The sequence below is a fragment of the Triticum dicoccoides genome, chromosome 5A, assembly GCF_002162155.2.
Source record: "Triticum dicoccoides isolate Atlit2015 ecotype Zavitan chromosome 5A, WEW_v2.0, whole genome shotgun sequence".
NCBI lineage: Eukaryota > Viridiplantae > Streptophyta > Magnoliopsida > Poales > Poaceae > Triticum > Triticum dicoccoides.
This window is the reverse complement of record NC_041388.1, coordinates 549762323-549775709: the sequence shown is the minus strand read 5'-3', so window position 1 is coordinate 549775709 and position 13387 is coordinate 549762323. Positions and strand designations below refer to the sequence as shown.

General features: G+C 48.9%; 3 protein-coding genes across 3 annotated transcripts; 1 reads left to right on the top strand and 2 right to left on the bottom strand.

Annotated features, from left to right (window-relative positions):
- Positions 1-825: 825 nt before the first annotated feature.
- On the bottom strand, positions 826-1778 carry LOC119297811 (putative zinc finger protein CONSTANS-LIKE 11). Its single transcript, XM_037575450.1, has 2 exons — positions 1227-1778; positions 826-1090 (listed from the first exon to the last, which is right to left on the bottom strand). The coding sequence occupies exons 1-2, from the start codon at positions 1689-1691 to the stop codon at positions 1016-1018; spliced, it is 540 nt and encodes a 179-aa protein (XP_037431347.1). The 5' UTR covers positions 1692-1778; the 3' UTR covers positions 826-1015.
- Positions 1779-5795: 4017 nt separating this feature from the next.
- Positions 5796-7549, bottom strand: LOC119297810. Its single transcript, XM_037575449.1, has 2 exons — positions 6807-7549; positions 5796-6149 (listed from the first exon to the last, which is right to left on the bottom strand). Exons 1-2 carry the CDS (start codon positions 7503-7505, stop codon positions 6069-6071), a joined length of 780 nt encoding a protein of 259 aa, XP_037431346.1. The 5' UTR covers positions 7506-7549; the 3' UTR covers positions 5796-6068.
- Positions 7550-11079: 3530 nt separating this feature from the next.
- Positions 11080-12383, top strand: LOC119302708. Its single transcript, XM_037579752.1, has one exon. The coding sequence runs from the start codon at positions 11124-11126 to the stop codon at positions 12075-12077; it is 954 nt and encodes a 317-aa protein (XP_037435649.1). The 5' UTR covers positions 11080-11123; the 3' UTR covers positions 12078-12383.
- Positions 12384-13387: the final 1004 nt, after the last annotated feature.

Genomic DNA, 13387 nt, shown 5'->3' with positions numbered 1-13387 from the left:
ACATCCATTTCTGCGATGAGTAATTTGGAATGGAGGAAGTAAGTATGTATGTACCTCAAAAGTAAGTGAAGGTCCAGCTGAGTGATGACCAACAAATACTCCATTATAGTATTCTCAAGCCCAGAACATTGTGGAGCACAGGTAGTTGAGCAGGCATTGTTCCAACCATCACAGCTGAAGTTGCTGGTGCTGGTGCCTCTTTGATCTCCTACTATTGTTGTTGTCCCATTCGCAACGCAGATTTGAGATCCATCCTCCATGAATGTATTGAGAGCACCACAAATCAACTGAATGAGTACTCATGCACCATCCTAGTTAAGAGGTAAGAGAGATATTCAATCGTAATTACCTGTCGATTCATCGAGGCAGTGAAACCTATCTTGGCACTTATAAGCTAGCATTGTTGGCTTTGTGTGCCAGAAAAGAAGGAAGGTTTTTAGTTGGTTCAGTTATATATTACTAAATGAAAGTTATTTTCAATTTTTTTACTTGGAAGTCGATAATTAGCCTCCGATCCATATTGTGTAGCAGTCCCCTATTTTCATTGAAAAAGCAAGATTGCAACTGCACATTTTTCATACTCAAATAGTCAAAATACTACATTTTGTTAAGGAAAAATCCTTCAGGTGTGCCTTTTGTGTCTTGAGGGTTCACTGGTTCTGTAGGAGTATCTGTCTAATTTTCTTTTTGCTTTTTGTGTGGTGTATACAGTCAAACTAACTAACATATGCATTCAATAGTGATTAGAAGGTACTGTGAATCAGTTAATCAGTTAGTTGGATAAAGATCAAGCTTGGCACCACAAAAATTGAGAGGAGAACTGAATATGCATGCTATCCTTCATTAATCATTCATATGATCCTTAGATCATCGATCCACCATTACATGTATCATGAAAGAAATCTTCCTTTTTTACATCAAAGATAGCACACTCCCCACTTCCTTGTTTGTCACAATGTACTCCTCATATCCCTTCATTAATCACTCACACTCTCTCTGACTCACTTTATTGTCATCATTCTCTCTTCTCTATATCATTCCCCTTTGATCGATACATAGCCGGAGCAGCACTACCCACTGAATTCAGCCACTGGATCACACACAATGTATCACCGTCCATGTAAGATTTGGCACACAAGATCATCAAGAAGAGTCTCCGTCAATTGCATAATATACTGGCGCAAAAAGGAAGTGAAATTTAGAAATTAACCAAGTAGATGTGGTACCTGAATCTCCTGTAGGAATTGTGGGAGGACGTCGGCGAGCCAGGCGTCGAAGTCATCCTGCGACGACGGCGCCTCGACGGAGAGGACGCGGAGGATCTCGGCGGGCGTGGGGCAGCCGGTGTACTCTTCCACGAGGGAGGCGCCGCCGTCCGGCGGGGCGAGGTGGTCGGCGCAGTCGGCGCAGAGCGCGGCCAGGTGGGCGCCGACTTGGCAGCGGAGCGCGGCAGGCGCGGCATCGCAGGCGTCGCAGAGCGGGGCGCGCCGGTGGAGGCTCGCCAGCGGGCTGGCGCCGTGCAGGGCGGCGTCGCAGTGGAGGCAGAGCCTGGCGCCGTCGGCGAAGCAGAAGACGATGGCGCGCTCGGTGACGCAGTTGCTGCACGCGAACGGCGGGGGCAGCTGGTGGTGGTCCGCCATTATGATGGCGTGCGCAGAGTGATGGCACACTGCATTCATCAACCAGCGCATCCACACTGCACGTGCCAAGGGCGGCGATGACGGGTGGACGACGGATGGATGGGGCGGCTGCGCCGGCGACGCGGGGGCCTAGGGGTGAAGAAATAGGTCGCGGGGGCTGCGGGAGGAGAGGCCGGGAGGGGTGAAGAAATAGGTCGTGGTTGGTTGGCGGTTAGACGGGCGCGCCGAGTCCCAAGGCAATGCGGGCGACGGCGAGCGTGCTGCTCGCGCGGTTGGTTTGCGCTGTGGGCCACGACCTCGCGTGCGGGTCCTCGGCGGCGGCGAATCTGGCGAGGCCCTCTGCTGGTTGGCGTCAGCGCGGTTTCGTGGCAGCGGCGTGAGGCCCTCTGCTCCAGGGTGCCTTCCTCCTTGACGGCGCGGACGCGGACGCGCGCTTCAGCATGTCAAAGTTCAGGGTGACGTGAGCGCTCCGCTCTGTCGCAGTAAGGATCGTATTTTTTTAAAAAAAAGAGGCAAAAGATTTGCCACATCGATTAATTAAGCGAAGAGAATTGTGAGTTAATAAACGAAAAATCAGACGAAAGCCGATACAAACCAATAACATGCGGACTACTCAGAGAGCATGCAACTTCAAAAGCGCACGATTAGCCCTGCAAACACACCCAACACGAAACGACCATCAACCTCCAAACTACTACTCCCTCCGTTCCTAAATACTTGTCTTTCTAGGCATTTCAACAAATGACTACATACGGAGCAAAATGAGTGAATCTACACTCTAAAATATGTCTACATACATCCGTATGTAGTCATTTGAAATTTCTAGAAAGACAAATATTTAGGAACGGAGGGAGTATATAGCAAAGAAACCCCTAATGAGAGCACCTCCACCGAAGTCCACGAACACCGCCAAATCCATAGAGACAAGCCCAAGACAGGCCATATGAACCGTCCAATAGACCGAAGATCATCCATCAAGCAGTTACAGACGCCTTTCCTATGACGCCACTATTCTTAGTTTTGCCCCTGAGAGCCTTTTAAGACCCGTTGATAGTAAATTAAATATAAAAGGCTCCTAACTGTTATGAGATTCTTTTATTATTATAATTTAAAATCTCCGAAAACATTTTCCATATGTGTGTGTGTGTGTGTGTGTGTGTGTGTGTGTGTGTGTGTGATGACCCCAAAACGCTTCCAGTTCCTTTCGAAACTATTTCGAATATCAGTGAAACTATTTCACAAATATTTTCTCATTAGTCATGTCCTACTAACACTCAACACATCGTAATTTCCTTAAACTTGTGACCCTGTAGGTTCGGTAAAACATAGACATGAACAGAACCCCTTTCGTTCAATGACCGGTAGCGGAACCGTGGACATCCGATCGATCCCTATGAGTACACGAATGATATTCGAGTGAGCCTTTGGTTATCATGTGCTATTCACTTTGCATCGTGATATTATGCAAAACCCAAGGTGAGATAAATCGGTATCCTCTTGAGAACACATGCTCACTATACCGGTCCCCTCGTTACCGATTTTGTTCTTCTTCCTTGTTGACATGTTCTGCCATCCCCGTGACAAAGTCACCTATGTCTGGTCGAATGATGACGGATGTCGTCACACTGAGAGGGTCCTATGAATATCTCTCCATCGTCGGAGGAGTAAATTCCCCTCTCGAGCTATCTAGTCCCTTGTCAAACTTTCCGATGAAGCTGTAACTTGTCGTTATGATCACCGTTTTACAGATGACGTTTGAGCAACCCTAAAGTGTATCGTACGGTAAGAAGAGACTACGATACTCTCATGGTCTAAGGAACTAAATCACACGTTAACTCCCCATGTTATAATATTTGACTTCTGATGTTTATATCTCAAAGTATAACAAACAAGTTTGGGTCGATTCAATACAATCGTTCTTCCAATGTCATATTCTCAATGTTGTTTTAGGACTATCCTTACACTTAACGATATCCTAATATCCGGAAAAACATGATCATCAAAAACACTTAAGCTAGTCTTAGAGGCGAGACTATGAATCTTATTTTACCGTTTATCATTCAACACGTACATATGAGCTTTTCACTGAATCACATATTCCATGATCATAGCAGTTATAGCATAGAATATATACTCTTAATTATGAACACAGAAATATAATAATATAATATTATTGCCTCTACGGCATATTTTCAACAGGACAGAGGCTAGGCGGTGAGAATCTTATTCCATCTTTAGGGAGCCGCCCTGTCTCGTCTTCCTAAGAAGAACAAAACCTAACAAAACTCAAAAGAACATATAAAAATAGAGCCTTTCCACCAGCAAGGGCCAAGATCCACCGCGCTGCCATGGCCCTAAGATCACTAGAGAGGAGGTGGACCAGCGGCGGCGCTGGCGGGGGGTAGAGGAACTCCAACATTTTCTTAGACATCATCTTGTTGATTGGTTAATTGGCTGCCAACTTATATACCAAGGTGGTCTGGGGCTATAGATCGGAAGGTCACTGAATTATGCTTGCTTAATAAACGGGTACAGAAAATTGAAAATTAAGATGGTTTGTGGGAAAGCATGGTATCAGATAGATATTGTAAGAGAGAAAACATAGTTAATGCTAAAACTAGACCTAACCAGTCACATTTTTCTTGCATATTGTTCCTCTACAAGTTTTCGTAGAGAAAAGATTGGAAATTGTCATAGTATAACCTTACATTTTAGAGAGTGAATTGCTAAAAATCACCGCATTTGAAATTCCCATCCGGAATTGCCACCACATTTCTTACACGCCTAAAAAACCTATCTTTTTCTTACCAATTTTCTCAATAAACACTAATGACCGATTTGAACCATTCTAATCCGAGTCCTGACATGTCGGGTCCACCTATAAGCACTGATGTGGCACAAAAACATCAAAACTGTTTGTTTACTCTTAAGTTGGACAAGGGGTCCACCCGTCAGCAGCCTTGTCTCTCCCAAATATTCTTCCTCTCTTTGGAGGCATTCCATCGAACAGGTGCAGCGTGGTCATGGGCGAGCGGGTCGCAGGGAAGCGACTGCTGGGCTCGTGGCGAGGCTCATCGGAGGGTGTACTGTCGGGCGTGGGCGACCTCACTAGAGGAGAAAAAGGCATGGGTTGTACTGTCGGGCGAGGCCGCGCCCGGGAGGAGTCATGTGGAGCCGCCGACCGTGGCCTCCAGGACGTAGCAGGAGCAGCAGCAGGCCACGCCTGGGAAGTGTCGTGTGGAGCCACCGGCCGAGCCATCCGGCATGCAGCGGGATCAGCAGCAGGACACGCCTGGACGGAGTCGGCTGCCAAGCCAGAGGGCACTGCCATGACGCGCGTGATGCGTCAGATGGCCTCGATGGTGCAGGCCACGTCTCACGCTGAGGCGGTGGAGGCATGAGCTTGTGGCCGGAGGCCATGGCAGGAGGCCACAATGATCCTCGACGCCGGCGAGACCCGTTCAACCCCAGCGACTCCGACCCCACAAACCACCTCACCTCCATCCTAGGCCACAACACAGTCCGCCGACGAGAACCAACACGAGCTCCAAGAACCGCTGCCGTTCTCTGCACAAGTTGTTCGATGAAATGGCAGAAAGATAAATATGGTGACAAGCTTTGACAGGTGGGTCCCATGTCCAACTTAGCGGTCAATGCCGTTTGTGTGGCCGTTTTGTGCCACGTCAGTGAGTACAGGTGGACCCGACATGTCAGAAATCGGATTTAAAACAATTCAAAACGGTCATCAGTGTTTATTGAGAAAATTAGTAAGAAAACCGGTAGATTTTTGGGGCGCGCAAGAAATGTGGTGGCAATTCCGGACGAGAACTTCAAATATGGTGGATTTTTCGCAATTCACTGCATTTCAGAAGTGACATTGTAGTTTCAATATTTTTTGAGAAAGATTGGCGCAGTATTTGATTTAGGATAATACTTTGGGGTGAAAGTGATTATATGTGCCAGCAGTTCCAGGAATTGTGTAGTCAGTTCATTTCGACAGAGGAGCCTGATTAAGTGGCTGTCAGTGATTGTTTATAAGTTTGGTGTTTTTTTCTAGACAGTCATGTGTACCTTGACTTTAGATTGCTAAAATCATTCATGGACGATTAGTGGAGACATATCCAACTCACAAAACCATCCACAATTCCACGTACATCAGCGTTGTGTTTTGTTGTGCGCTGCAATACATAATGTGCATCATATTTTTCTTGATCGACTTTCTGAATGACAAACAATATCCAGTGCATATAGCACAGCACAGCAGAGGCGAACAGAGCAGACTGATTAAACCAACCTGACAAATCTAGTAGTGCTGACGAGTGTACTCACTCACTAATCCCCCTTTGTCTAAGCTAATTGTATGTACACATGAGAGCAGACGAAATAGGAACTAGCTTGAAAAATCCTCTGCTCGATCGCCTGCTAGTGTTAGTTACCACCCCAAGCTTCGTTGAGGTCGAACAGCAGGTGGCCCTTCTCGTCCCGGTAATCCTCCTTGGTCTTCTGCTCCTGCACAGCATCAGTCAAAACGGTTTTTAGCTCCATGATGAAGCAACAACATTGCAAAACTCAACTGGTCCAAGATGCACGCAACGGGGAGTTTAATTAAAAAGAAAAGGCACTGCTGGTTCAAATATAGGATGACAGGAAACAAGACGAAATTCACGTGTGTGACAATACAGACAGTTAAAAAATTTTGAACCAAAGGACCGGCAGCCATGGTGGGCCCGGCGGCACGATACCGCCACCCGCGGCCCACGAGCCCTTGCCGGCCAGCAGGCATTCGATGAGCCTACAACAACCCCTACCGCAAGCAGAGCCAGGAAAAGGTACTTGTCTTGCAAAGCAAGTCAGAACGAAACAAAAAAATTATCTACCAACAGTACATGTCGACGTGCAATTCCAAAAGAAGAACACCACGTCGCACGTGGGAAAGAATCATCGATGAGAAAAAGGCAGCGAAACCATTTTTTTCAGGTAAACATGCAGCGAAATTATTTTTCCACTAGTTTCGTAGGCAAAAGTGAGCGGCACACGCGAGATGGATAACCGACGGAGGAAGCATTCACGCGAAAAGCAAACCGTCAAAGGATCGGAGAGAGAGTCCAGAAGCGATATGGAGACGCCGCGAGGAATTGGAAACAAGAACGGAATAAGAAAGCTCACCTCCACTTTTGCCGCGGTCGCCGTAGCTTCGCCGGCGGCGAGGTCCGTCCGCGAGCGCTTCGCCGGCGAGTCGTGCCCCTCGTGGCTATCCGACGGCCTTCCGTCTGACCCCAGCTCCGCCGTCGGCCGCGCGGCTTCGTTGCCGCTCGAGGACGCTCCCGATCCGGCGGCGTTGGCGAAGTCAAAAGGCGTCTCCGGGCTCGACTCCGCCCTGCCGGCAGTCGCCTTCTCGCTCACGCGCGCCCGTCGCCGCGACCGCGCCCGGTCGGCGCCGCTGGTGGAAGGGCCGGATCCGGCTGCCGAGGCCGAGCCGTACTGCGGCCGCACCTCCGGCCTCCGCCCGGTCAAAGACGCGGGCTTCGCCTTCGGGGCAGACCACGCCCTCTCCTCCTCCTCGCCGGAGCACGCGCCGGATCCGCCGAGAACGGGGCGCCCCGGCCGCGCCAAGGGGCTCTTCTGCGACAGCAGCGACGCGGTTCCTTCCGCCCGCGCACGGAGCCGCGACCGCGACCGCGGCCGCTTCGGCCATCCCTCCGGGATCGGCGGCAGCTCGGCCTCCCCCTCCTCCTCCTGTGGCCGCTGGAGACCGTCGGACGGCCGGGCGATCCACTCCGGCCACCGCACGAGCGTCCTGCTCCGGAGGCTGAGCAGAATCTTGGCGGCCGCGACGGCCAGGTCCTCCTCTCCGTGCTCCGCCATGGGGAAAGGAAATAAGGCGCAAGAAACGAAGTCCCGCACGCCGCCGTTCCGCGGAAATAAAGAGGGAGGCCACGGGAGGGAGGTGCTGGCCGTTTTATACGTGACGAATTCGGCGTGGAGAAGGAGACGGACTGCGGTGGCCTAGACCCTACAAACCTGCACGCCTGGTTAAAGGGTGATTTTCCTTTGGGAAAAAATATATAAAAAATGTTTATTCTTTGAACAAATTAGGATGCGTTTCCGGGGAGTACTCCCTCGGTTATCATTTGGCTTGCAGGTGCTAATTATTCCCTCCGTCTCACAATGTAAAAGTATTTTTTACACTAGCATAATGTTAAAAGTGATTTAGGAGTACATTTTAGGAACCAAGTGCACGTTGGCAAACGACGACTCAGGCGAAACGCGTTCCTCTTGTTCCTGGCGGCTTCAACCCTAGCCGCCGCCACGGACCGCCAATTTTCTAGCGTCGTCCTCCGGCGGCTCCTCTCCGCCGGCGACCTCGGTCGTCGGTGGTGAGGGGGTCACGGGATCTACGCGTGTGGATCATTTTTACATCTTCGTAGCTTAGGTTTTTACACAATTTATCGTCTTGGTTTCGACGGCGACGATGACGGTGTTAAATAAAGATTCTTTGGATCCTCCCTGACAAGGCCATCGGTCTTATGGTTGGAGATGGATTTGGAAATCAGTCTGTTCAAGTAAGGATGGTGTGGCGGCGGCGGCATCCTTGTGGTGGACTTGTGTCCTCGGGCTCCGCCGTTGCGACGGCGTTTGCTCCAGCATCGACGCGGAGCTTGGGAGGTAGTCTAGGAGCAGATGCCGATTGTGGTCTGCATCGACAACATCTGAAAGACGGAACGTGTGCTGAGTTCGTGGTTCGTGGATGACAGGTATGGTTTCCTCCTTCGGCGTCTTAGTCGTGGCGGGGTGCTAGATCTAGAGTTCGATGGCGTGTCCGGGGTGTTGCCCCGGTCTGATTCGTTCAACGGCAACGGCTTCACTTTTGGTGAGCCACCTTGGAGGTCCGCGAAGCTGCATATCAGCGATGGAGCCGCGTTGAGCTCGGGTGAGGAGGTGATCTGTCATTCTTTTCTTTGATGGCTGCTGTGGTGGTGCCGGAGGCAGGTGACGGGCGTTGGTGTCAAGCTCAGAGATGTTCTGCTATCTTTTCAGTTTTGTCATGTCGGTCATTACGTGACTTATACTTTAATCTTTATGGTATGAATGAGACGCGTATTATCATGTAAAAAAAGTACATTTTAGGATAGAAGGAGTACTTGCCAAATTTACCGTTATTGCTGAGATATGCTATCACATACATATGGGGTAATAGACAGGCAATTTTTTTTACTGGAGTAATAGACTGGTAACTTTTTTTTTGACTGGAGTAATAGACCGGTAGCTATGTACTAGTAAACTCTAATGAAAAAATCTGCATATATAAGTTAGTGGACTGTAAGCATTTCATTAGTGAGTTCATATGTTAGAAGATTGTATATTTGTCTATCGCTTGTCTGCCTAACTTTTGTAGCAAGAATTGACGGGAAAATTCAGACAAGTGTACGGACAAAAGACTTAAACACGCCTTTCTCTTATTTGTATTTCTCTCATTATTGCTTTCTCTGTGTGGCAGACATGTGCAACACATCTGCAGGTTTCTTCCTTTAAGTTCTTTTTATCAACAATAATAATGGGCACTTTAGGGTTTCCTTGTGTATTGTGGGACAAAAATCAATCAGTGTCTGCACCATGTGTGGAGTCTTTGGTGTTTCCTCCCCTATTTCTTGGCTAGGGCAAACTCTCTCCTCAAGACTTTGTTATTGAGCCCGTAGATTCTCCTCTCCTCTGCCTACCGCTCCAATAGCTGGTTGATGGGAAGGGAATCCCGGTGCCTCCGTTCTAGCTACTAGTTTAGGTTAGGGTTTTTTAGCTCTCGCAGGTGTGGCGTTTCGGGAGATAGCGGTGCTTATTCTTTGAGTTTGTCTTCCGTGCTCTGGTTCTCCTTGAGTTTGTTCATCTGGGCATAGTAGATGGAGCTCCAATGTAGATTCCTGTTGTTTTCTTAGGGCGGCGAGATCAGAGTTTCTCGTTGTGTGGCGAGATTTAATATTATCAGGTGGTTCAGATATTATATTCAAGGGTTTAACGCTCACGACCGTGGCTACATAGCCTTGGTCCTCATGGGCACGTGTATGAAGACTTCCCGGTTATCATCACAAGGTCAAGTCGGCTCCAGCAGGGTAGTGGGGACAGTGGAGCGCCGACAGTTCGTTTTGACGGCGGTAGTGGTCGTTCGATGGTCTAAAAGTTTTTAAAAAATTCATTATGTTGGAGGTGCTTCGTACTTCCGGTGAACTTTTATAATAAATCTGAACCTTTCTCGCTTCGGAACATAGGCTTCTGCCAGCAATAAAATTGTTGCAGGTCTCGCTCCAAGGGTTTGAAAATTATGTGAATTTATAGGTCAGGAATTAGATCAAATGGAGCCTCACGGGGTCCACAAGTATGGGTGGCGTGACCACCCCCCGGTCGTGCCACCTACCCTTGTGGGGCCCTGAGCATCCTCTCGATGACTTCCGAAGCTTCCTATGTTTTTTTTGGTCCAACAAAAATTGTCAAAAATTGGCATCGTGTTTGGACCTCCATAGGTATTGATTTTCTGTAAACCAAAAAACAAACAGAAAACATCAACTGACACTGAACACTAACTTGATATGTTTGTCCAGAAAAATAATATGAAATGATCTAAAATGGTAACAAAAGTATATGGCAATAATAATATAATAGCATGAACAAGAAAAAACTATAGATACGTCAGAGACGTATCACGCACCGGCCGAGAGCGCCGCCGCGCCGCATCCCGGTCTTTTGCGTCTGATCAATGTCGGAGTGACGTGACTGGATGGGGTGGATATATACCGCAATCAAATGGGTTACACGTTCATCCTCCCGCCGTCATTAAACAGGTACACCGACCGAGAAACCTACTCCAGTACCCGCAACGACACATCACGCTGCTTGGTCTGGCCAACATATGCATGGAGGAGGAGGTTCAATAATTTTTTATAAAGTTTGACCAAGTTTATAAAAAAATATATAAACATTTAACATAACAAATTTATACGACATGAAAGTACATTCAATAATGAATCTAATGGTATTGATTCATTATTGTATATGTTCATATTTTTGTTTATAAAATTTGTTAAAGTTTATAAAATTTGACTTTGACCAAAATTAATGCGCGGACTAAATAAAAACAAAGAGGTTCATCTTCACAAAGAGGATCCGTGCAAAATAATGCCTACATGGCGGTGGTCAAAGCATCAGGCTAGCCGGTCAACACAGGTCAGAGGCCGATAGCAATGGACCACTTACAAAGATTTAAGACTGCGATTGCATTTTTCATAGATTTGGGACTGACTTAACATTTTCGTAAAGTAATTAGGACTGCGCATGCATTTTACTCTCTTTTGTTCTGGGTCCTCTTTGCAAGATGGAATGACTGGTTTGTAATTTCTTTCCTTTTTTCCTTCGAGACCCTTGCCCGTTAAGAAAAACGTGTGCGGAGTGATCCTCCTCGTGGGCGAAACCCAGATCCCACAGATCCGGGTGGCCATGGGGGACGGCCGCCGCCGCCGCCGCCGCCGCAAGAATTCCCGGCGGGTACCCGCGCGGGAGGGAGATATTGACGACGTTCCGGGCGAGGTTCTCGAGCTGGTGTTCCTGCGCCTCCCCTCGCCTGCCCACCTCATCCGTGCCGCGCGCACCTGCAAGCGATGGCGCAACGTAATCGCGGGCGACGGCGGCGGCTTCCTCCGCCGGTTCGGCTCTCTCCACGGCGCGTCGTCCGACCACGTTGTCGGCCACTACCGCGTCAACGAGCGCCACGGCCACCCGCGTCCGCCTGGCCTGAACCCCGTATTCGTCCCGTCCTCCTCCTCTTCCTCGCCGTGGGCGGACGCCGTCGCCGCTCGGAACCTCGCGCTCGACTTCCTCCCGCGGGGGCAGTTTGGCGATTGCGGCTGGGAGCTCGCCGACATCCGGGGCGGCCTGCTGCTCCTCTTCCACTCGGAGCTGGCGCCAGGCCTCCTCATCTGCGATCCCCTGAGGCGACGCTACAGGGAAATCCCTCGCTCGGCGTGGTTCCACGGCTGCCACATGCTGGGCGCTTTCCTCCTCGACGGCGAGGACGAGGACGCGGCCGCGGGCATCAGCCTGGCAAACTTCAGGGTGACGTGCGCGCTCTTTCGCTTTGGGGACCGCAACGCCAGGGCCTGCGCCTTCTCGTCTGCCGGCGGCGGCTGGACCTCCGGGGCCGCACGTAGCAGCACACCAGTCTGCCGCGACAGGGAGTTCGCCCCCATCTATTTCGCAGGGAGCACCAAACGGGCCGCCTACTGGACGGTCGGAGACAACGTTGTTCTTGCTCTGCACAAGGACAACGCCGAGCTCTTCTCTGGTGTCGTGCTGGGCGACGCACAGTACGCCCTGCTCCGGGACAAGCGCCATGCCACGGAGTACGCGTACCAGCTGCCATGGCCACCTACGATCGAAGCTTGCGTAACCTAGCTGCATTGGTGGGCTGTGGACAGGCCATGGCGTCGTCGTCCCAGGTTCTCAATTCCTCAAGTTGCCGTTTATCGTGATGATCCTAGCTAGAGGACCATGTGTGCCTGCCCATAGGCATCAAGTGGCAAACAATTTCAGATGTTTACAAGTTCAGTTCGTTGGATTGTTTCTTGTTGCTGTTTTGAACGTTTATCTGTTCTTCAGATTACTTTCATAAACTTGAAACTGTTTGTATCTGTTTTGAACATTAGTCTGGTCTTCAGGATACTTTCATAAAATTGAAATTGCTTGTTTTGGAGAAGCTCAGTTTGACTATGAAGCATATACTTGCGCTGAGGTGGGTTTACTGATAAAGTTTTGTGTAGGGGAGAATAAAAAACAACTGTATGATCTTCTCTCCATTGAAATATGTTTCTTTTAGAGAAAGGCTAATGCGCAAGATGGCAAAAACCATCTCATAGATATCATGTGCTTAGTTGGCCGTCTGTTGACCCACGGGGTTATAGATGGTCGCAGAATGTATGCTTGCTAAGCAAAATTGGATTTGGAAAATGTAGAAATGAAGATGGTTTGCGCTAAATAAGGATATTAGATAAATACTGCAGGAAGCAAACTACAGCTAATGTTAAAGTTAGGCCTGATCCATCACATTTTATGCATGTAGCATTTTAAAAGCTACAGGTTAATCTTAAGTATTGTAGGAAAAGACCAGATTCTCGGAAGGTTTGTTGGTCGTGTTTGTAGAAAATTTCATGGTCCTTATAATGACCTGACTCTCAGTAGTGACATTTACTAGTAGGTTTTAACAGTTTTCGATGTAGGTTTGGGGCAGAGCATTAGATATAGGCGAACAGTTTGAGGTGAAACCATGAAAGTGATGATATGTGGCAGCAGGTCCAGTCTCGACTCTCTGTGTAGCGAGGTCACTTGGCCAGAGCCCAGAGGAGAATGGTAAATGTCAATAGTGGCTAGGCAAGTCTTGTGTGTGTCAGTTTTTCTGTATATTGATGCATGGTACTCTGAGAGCTGCAGCACAGGTTAGATGCTGCTGAAAATTTTGTGCAAAGAATATTGGGTGTGGATTGCATACCTTAGAATTAAGCTTAGCTTTGTCCCCTAATACAATGGCACCGAGTGAATGTCCCGCCTCTGCATAACATGATGCACACAGTGAACATGTTCCACACAACCAAAAGAGAAATATTATTTTAGAGTAATTACTTCTACAAAGGATGTTGGAGTACCAGCCTCCTTGGTGCCTCCACGCACGAGGAGGGCCTCTGCACCGTTCGTTAGGCGTTGGCAGCGCG